Source organism: Frankliniella occidentalis, unplaced genomic scaffold (assembly GCF_000697945.3).
Source record: "Frankliniella occidentalis isolate FOCC.00 unplaced genomic scaffold, Focc_3.1 Scaffold263, whole genome shotgun sequence".
Taxonomy (NCBI): domain Eukaryota; kingdom Metazoa; phylum Arthropoda; class Insecta; order Thysanoptera; family Thripidae; genus Frankliniella; species Frankliniella occidentalis.
The window spans coordinates 339,713-347,949 of record NW_026267389.1 but is presented as its reverse complement, the minus strand read 5'-3'; the positions used below and the strand labels follow the sequence as shown (position 1 = coordinate 347,949).

Below are 8,237 nucleotides of genomic sequence, written 5' to 3'. Positions count from 1 at the left end.
CACTAAGAACCTCCCAGTACGTATTTTCAGGAACGACGGCGACAACATGAGGTCCCCGATGGCGACCCCACGAAAACACTGAAGTGCAAACGGACACTGGGAATGGCCTAAGCGTACCCCAAAACCCGTAGATCATCGGGAGGGACGGGCGCCATCGCCAAGCACTTGTGAGGTCCCCGATGACATGCTCAGGATGCCCCTGGAGGTGTAAGCGGACACGAAAAATTGCATACCCAGAAACCCCAGGCTACCACCTACTTCGACACGAATTGGAGACTTCCGTATCTTAACCGAAAAGCCCATTTTTGTCCTTGCCTTAACACCCACACTTAGTAACTAGGTAGATGTACGCCAGACCACGTCTCGCGTAACAGGCTTCGCGATATCTCACGAAACACTGTTGCGCTGCGAATCGCCTGGCATAGATCTACCTAGGCCTGCGGCGCTGACACCCGAGTCGGTCAAAGGGCACGGTCGTTAATAGGCCTTCGGCCTCAAAAGTCACGAATTTTGTTCCTCAAGGTTTCAGTTAGATTGGTTACTCCACCGGACACCATCAAATATCTGATAGGTAACATTAAAATGTTTTGGGGTCATTTCGGTGTGAAAAACGCCCCCTGGTGCCCAAACGGTTAGAGATAGGGCCAAACGGACAAAATTTTAATCCAAAGGGTTCTACTTTGACGAGTTACCTCTAAGAAAGATGTCCAAAAAATCTTTTCTTAAAGAAATGTTTTCGGCTTTTTCCTTTTGATTTTTTTGACACGTTAATTTCTGAGCCAGAGAGCTCAAAATCAATACAGTTCTTCCTTTTTATGATACAAAGCTACAAATAAAATAAGAGTCTCCTAGCTCAAACCGTTTTCGAGTTATCGTGCGTACAGACAGACAGACGGACAGACAGATAGACAGACGCGAAACTTTTTGATCATCACTGGAGTAATAGGCTTCGCTAATCGCGCAGCCAAAAAGTAGAAAAAGGTCGACTGTAGGGTGCCAGATGTTGCTGATCCAGGGTTCTCATTAGAGGAATTAGAATATTGACAACAAATTGCATTAAACAAAGTTCACAATAAGACAATATCAGAGCGCTTAGCTGGTTCTTTACAAGAGGTGACCCCACATTTCTTCCTTGCTATGATCCCCTGCATTATGCAGGTGTTACAGAAAATATGTTCGCATGTCCTTAGCTTTGAATTGGCTTCAGGGCGCCTACATAGCCTACATAGGAGAGTGTGGTGCTTGTAGGGCCTGTCTAGGAGCAAATAAGTTCACTTGGGGCATCTTCTCCAACAACAGCCTGTCCACCAGAAGCCTGCCCTGCAGCGGAGGCCTGTCCACTTGGGGCCTGTCCCGCAGCAAAAGGCTGTCCATCAGAGGGCTGTCCCGCAGTGGGTGCCTAGTTCAGCATGGTCTGAAACAAACATACACAGTTTCAATGAGAAATTAAAAACCTAGTTGTAAAAATGTTTTCACAGCAGCTAGTAATCCCAGATGGTTTATTCTGATTGAATTTAAAGTGATAACAATATGATAAGATTAGCTTTCACTTTTCCAATAAGTTCAGGGAAAGCAGTAAGGGAAATAATGAGTTTTAATGATGAATGGCTTGTTTCACAAAAGCTGGCCTAGGGCAAATATATAGGCTCAATTGATTGGCAAAACATCCACTAGTGCTTCATATTTGCAGTTTGAGAACTTTAACGTGAAAATAAGAACTTTCTGCTCACCAGGGAAATTGAAATGTACATGACAGTGTACTCTGCGACCATCTGGATGAAGTTGCAAGTCCCTTATCCTGTTCTGAAACGCGATGCTGGTGCCAGCTGTACTGCCATTCCCTACAGCATCAACAAAACAAAAAGGCAATATAAAAGTCGTCATCAGTCAGATACTTTGAATTGAAGGACACTGCACCTGCGAAGGATACCAAGTCCAGCAAAAGCAGGGTAACTGCTTAAGGAACTTACCGTAAACAGCCACAGGGTGTAGGAAAACCATCACAGGTGGCAGACGCATAAATCATCGCACACAGATGGTCGTGAACAGCGTCAGAGGGTAGAATATTATTCTGGCGCTGGTTCATTTAACCTTCAGTTCATTTGTCCGTGACGGACAAGAAAAACCTCCGCTGGAGGCACCCATAACCACAGCCGCTGATTTAGGCTTTCCCGCGTCAGCAGAGGGAAAGTAGGTCAGCGCTGGTACACGTTTCTGTCAGCAGCACAGGCAGAACGGGTTCGGAGGTTTTTCCCATAGATAGGCCCAAAAAACCACAGAAAACCCCAAAAACCACCTGCGTGGTTAACAGTGCTCTCAGATGGCTTGTTAGTGATTGGATTTTTAAATTGAATTGATTTGGGCGCCGGGCCAGCAAAATTAAAGTATAGATCGTTTTAAACTTGAAAAGATTGATGCCAGCCATCAATGGAGCATTTTGAGCTTCTTGAGCATACGAGGAGTCGCTGACAACACAAGGTTGTGAACCAGTCGAAGGAGGAAAAAACACTCAAACAGACATCGAGGTTAAACCTCAGACTGGGTGGTAAAACAAAACCCTACACATGTCGACACTTCAATTAACACATGGATCCGCAAGAACACCATACACAAGGTAAAAATAATAGGGAAACAAAAATGCGTTACTCTGGTCACGCATAGAATCGGAAGGTCAAGAGACAGGCATGTTAACTGTTTGTAAACTCCCTCCTTTCCTTAGAAATCAATGGGGAGCATCGATGAAAGAGGCCGGAGGGAGCAGAGAGGAAGCACTTTTGAAGCAGCTTGACAAGCTGCGGGATGAGGACCCTGGGTCAGTTGTCCAAATATCGTACAATGAAGGTACAAAAGTAATTCAAAGTGTGTTTTTTCAAACTTCTAAAATGCGAGAGTCATTGGAAAAGTTTCCAGAGGTTTTCATCACGGATACAACCTACAACCTTTGTGCCACTCACAGTTTGTGAGGTTGTAGATTGTTCGGCAGGTGAAGGATTTGTGGCTATGCCCTCATCATTTCAGAGAGGAAGGATGTTCTTTTTTCTGTGCTAAGTCGACGCGTCCTAACAACAACGTTCTATCTACAGCGCGTCGTTTTCACAATGTCCTATCTACAGCGCGTCATTTTCACAGTGTCCTATCTACCAAGGGTCATTTTCACAATGTTCTATGTGCAAAAAGCGCGTTCTGAGATATGCAGAGATGAATGTTTAGAGCTCTGTATCAACTCGGCCGATGATCTTACATGGCTGGCATTGGGTGGTATTGAATCTGTAGACCTTCTAGATTCCGCCGGTGTATTTATATTTGCGTTGAGGCAATCCGGTCCTTCGCAAAATGCAAAGTTGCGACGCCGCTTAACCGTATGCTCAGTTGACTATTGTACTTTCCCCGGTCAGCTGTGACAGCCAAACCTGATAATGGAAGGAATGCATATAAAATGTAAGTAATGGCTTAAAATTAAACAACTTTTTCTGATAAATTGGTTGGTTTTTTATTCCTTTATAGAGCGTATTTCGGCTAACGGAGGAAGAAAAATAGGCAGGGGTCCGTAACTTAACGCATTAGCGTTATGCGTTAGTTATATAAATTAACGTGGAACGCATTAGCGATATGCGTTAGTTATATAACGTGACGTCGAACAATTTGCAATAAAAGTTAAAGTTTTGGGTCGTCAAAAATTATTCTGGTGCTTGTTGGAGCTGGTTCCGACATTTTAGGTCTATCTCTTAACGTTTCATTGTATGGTCACAAGTTGTAAGTTATTACTCTTAACGTTTCATTGCACGGTCACAAGTCATAAATTATAACTTTAACAGATAACGTATCGCTTAAGGGGAGTTTCATGTTAAGTTACGGACCCCTGAAAATAGGGGGTAGAACATAAAGGTTCGGTGGAGCCTTTACCCTACCGGTGTTCTCGGGAGGTCCCCGATGACGTTCCTGGGGGCCCGGACGATTTCGGCACTGCAAGATTCAGTCCCAGCGTGGGTGAAAACCCCCGTACTCCAAATTTCGGATGAATCGGAGTTGTCGTGGGGGTGTCATCGGCGTGCTCGGGAGGTGCCCGATGACGTCCCCGGGGCCCAGGGGCCCGAACGACCTCGGCACTCCAGATTTGGACTCAGCCTGCCAGAAAATGCCCCCACCACGAAATTTAAGTCGTTCCAAAGTTGGTAGTCGGCCTAACCGCCAAACCGTTCCTTATTCTGACAGCCCCCCACACACACTCGCTGCTTGCCGCTAGTATACCTCTTGCTGCCGCATCGCCTGCCTGGCGCGCCGCGCGATTTGAGTTAGGTACACTACTGTGCGCGGGACATACGAGCGTGCTCTGTAGGTAGAATACTTACAAACCGCCTTAAAAAGGTACTTTGGGATCGAAATTTCGGAAAAATCCTTGGTTGTACGTGTAGAGGCGCACGTCACGACTTCAAAACCACTCATAACTCAATTTGGTCAAAAATGTCAGTTAGAACATTGTGAAAACGACCCTTTGTAGATAGGACATTGTGAAAATGACGCGCTGTAGATAGGACATTGCGAAATTGACGCGCTGTAGATAGAACGTTGTTGTTAGGACGCGTCGAAGTAGGCTAAAAACCAGCTGCAAAGTCACGAACCAGGTCCAAGTTGTCTATGTCGACAAATCTCAAGCAGAGATAAGTTCAATCTATTCAGTTTTTCCTCATGCAGAAATTCACTTATGTGATTTTCACGTGAATTTTTTTTTTTAGAAGAAAGAAGTGCGCAGCCTCAGCAAGGAGTGGGATTCTCTGGAACCCTTGCTTGAGAAACTTCGGTTTGCATACATCAAAGAAGAGTATGACGAAACATATAAGAATCTGGACAGAGTAGCTGAAGGGCCAGAATCCAGCTTCAATAAGTACTTCAATAGAAACTGGCACAACTCGAAGCTGATTTGGTCGGATTACCAGAGGAACAAATCGTTCATTCTTGGTGAGAGGACCACTGGTCGTGTGGAAAGTCATAATGCCAAAATTAAGCTAATGATCTCAAAGAAAATGGAACCAGCAGAGGTTGTAGTCAGACTTTTTCACTTGGACAGAAATGCACAGCTTGAAAGTGACCACAGAGTTTTTAATCACATGAATAAGGACACATACAGAAGAGACAGTAGTTATCCAATTGTGCAGCAAATAGTAGATAAGAATACGCCTTTTGTTGGTCATCTCCTCATAAAGCAATAGCAGAGAAGTCTACAGCCTGCAACCATGACTTTCCATTCAGTCTCTATTAATAAATGTGATTGTCCATATTTTACTAAATTCAGGCTTATATTGTAGTATTATGAGGTTTCATTAAACCTCTCATAGAAAACCATAACCTAAGCTGTCAATCCAATCATAACATAGCAGACGACTGCAGTTGTTGGTCACGGCCTACTCGACTCTTACCCTTTGGTGGCGCCACCTTCAAACTCAAACCTGACACTAACTCCTATTATTGTTTTACGATCAACACGTTATTGTGCACCGCAAGGCGCGGAATCTTGAATAAAAGCCGGCTGGAACCCAGGGCTCTTCGCCACACTCCCATTTGACTTTGACTTGTAATCATTCAGACTTGGCTCGGCACAGCCAAGCGCCCAATACTACATTGGTGGCAGCGGTAAAAGCGGAGGAAGTAAGGTTAGGAATCTTTGGCAGTCCCTTGGACGCTAAGGATCTCGAAGCAGTCCTTTGGACGCGGAGAGTGGCTCAAAGCAGTCCCGTGGACGCGGCGAGCGAGGCAGGGCAGAAGCAGTCCTTTGGACGCGGACGCCAGGGTAGAGAAGGGAAGTCCTAGCAGTCCTTTGGACGCCGACGCGAAGGATAGGAAAGAGTAGGGAGCTCAGCAGTCCCGTGGACGCCGAGAAGAGCCGACGCAGTCCTTTGGACGCTGACGCGGAGACGACCAAGTCTAGCGGAAGGTGTATAAGTACGAGACGAAGGCGTAGAGTGCTATGTGGCATCAGAGGTCCACAGTACGGATTACGTCATTCAAGGTAGAACCATAGAACCACCCGAAGCGATCACAAGATGTCAGAGAGTGAGGCCCCAGCAGCACCAGACAACGAGGCCACAGGAGTGTCCGAGAGTGAGGCCATCAGGACATCTGTCAGCGAGGCCACTGGGATGTCCGACAGTGAGGCTAACAGCTTCACGAGCGGCGCGTCCAGCACCGACAGCGACCCTGAGGAGGACCTGCATGAGGACTCCGACCAGAGAGCTTTCCCCGAGCTCCGCAATCTACCGGCTCAGAATCAACGACGGAGGGGAGGAGGACGAGGACGAGGCCGAGGACGTCCACGCGGTCGAGGCAGAGGACGACGCCAGCTGGGTCGGCAGCCCAGACAGCCGCAGTTGGAGGAACCAATGGACACAGACGACGGACTCGGAGAGCCAGGACGACGAGATCATGTGCCCGTCCGATTCCGAGACGCCGAAGGAGCTCCGGGGCAGGAAGCTGCTCAAAACCAGGGGGTTCTTCAGGGGGAACAGGAGGATCATGTAGGCGATCAACGCAGAGGTTAGTGACACGAGCGTCGAGAGGAGCACCGTCAGCAGGCGGGGCAGCACGACGTCGACGCCGGGCAGCAGGTGGACAACGACGAGCAACGGGACGAGCAACCCAGGGGGCGGCGAGGTCGCCGCCGTACCATGGCCCAAGCCAGACGTCGCCATGAACGACAGCTGCGGCGCAGGGAATGGCAGCTCCAGGAGAAAGCGATGTTCCTGCAAGCGCTAGAGAGGATCACCAACCGCCCGAGTGATCATCGCAACAAATAATGATGTGCCCAGGTATAGTGGAGAAACAGATGACTCAGTTTACCAGGTGCAGTTCGTCACGCTGGCCGAGGCCAACGAGTGGTCCGACCAGGACAAAAAGTCCGCTATGCTGCAAGCCCTCACAGGCAACGCCACGGATGTGATAGCCAACTTACAGCACCAGGAGATTCCAATCACATACGAGAGCCTGGACCAGGCACTGGTGAAGACCTTTAGCAAAACCGCTTCCTTGTGGGAGCGCAAAAAGGACTTCAATACACTGGTCCAGGAGAAGGATCAAACCATTCGGCAGTTTGCAAGCCAAGTGGAACGGCTGGGCCGGTCCTACCTCCGCAACATGAAGGAGGAGGACATCCAGGAGGCCCCAGTCGAGAAGTTTATCAAGGGCATTAGCGACAAGAAAGCGGCCGCCAGGCTCGCTTACGCGGCGCTTCCAAGCCTCGACGAGGCCCTCAAGACACTCAACAGGGGACTCAGCCTCGAGGTGGAGGAGCCCCAGGCTAAGAAGATAAGGCTGTCCAAAGCGGAGGAGGCAGCAGGGGAAGACAACACTCCGGAGGCCAAGGTCTCCATGGTGTTCCCATCAGCGGACGCCGAGACACAAGCCGGCCCGAGCAGGGGAAGGGCCCGCGGACTAGGGAGGGGAGGCCGAGGTGGATCATCAGGCGAAGGAGGAGATAACCCAGACCGAGACCTAATTTGCCGTGTGTGCGGCAAGCAAGGGCATCGCGCAGCAAACTGCTGGCACAACAATGGAAACTCCAAAGGTGCGTTAAGAGACATCACTATTATCGTGTGTCATAATTGTGGCAAGAAGGGGCACATGGCCCGAAACTGCAGGTCAAGCGGAGGAAATGGGCGAGGCGGAGGCGGCGCCAGCTGCAGCAACGGAAGCGGAAGCAGCAGCTCCAATTTCCAGATGCCCAACGTCCCTCCCGACCTCAACAAGGCGACCCTGCAATGGTGCATCAACCAGTAGAAGGGCAACAACGGAGAGGGCCTGTCACGGCCCGTGACATTGGCGCCTTTGGTATAGGCAACCCACCTCTTTCCCGCCTCTCCACTCCACCCAGCGTCCGGCCGCCGCGCCAGCGACACTAGCGCTAGCGCGTGAGCGGTGGCCGGCGCGTGAAGCGTGAGTCAGTCTAGCCGAGACCGGCGAGGAGCACGGACGCGCGCGTCGCGCAGCAGATTCGGACGTCACCACGTGTCCCGGCCAGCCGCCGTCAACATCGGCTGTGTCAAGTTTCCATCACTCACCATCCATCTTTCACCATGATCTTCAAGTCGCCCATAAGGTGTGTGTCGGCGGCGACGGCTCTTCAAAAGGTATTTTTCTCTCCGGCAACATATTTACATTTGTTGTTGCGCAGGGCAACGTTCCCCGGGACGACTGAGGTCATGATGGGCTAGGCCCTCACCTGCGCCCTTGCCCTCCGATGCCACCGC

The 8,237-nt window shown here is 49.5% G+C and overlaps 1 protein-coding gene across 1 annotated transcript; it reads left to right on the top strand.

Annotated features, from left to right (window-relative positions):
- The first annotated feature begins 6,038 nt into the window (after positions 1–6,038).
- On the top strand, positions 6,039–6,533 carry LOC127750810 (uncharacterized). The gene has a single exon (XM_052273303.1). The coding sequence runs from the start codon at positions 6,039–6,041 to the stop codon at positions 6,531–6,533; it is 495 nt and encodes a 164-aa protein (XP_052129263.1).
- Positions 6,534–8,237: the final 1,704 nt, after the last annotated feature.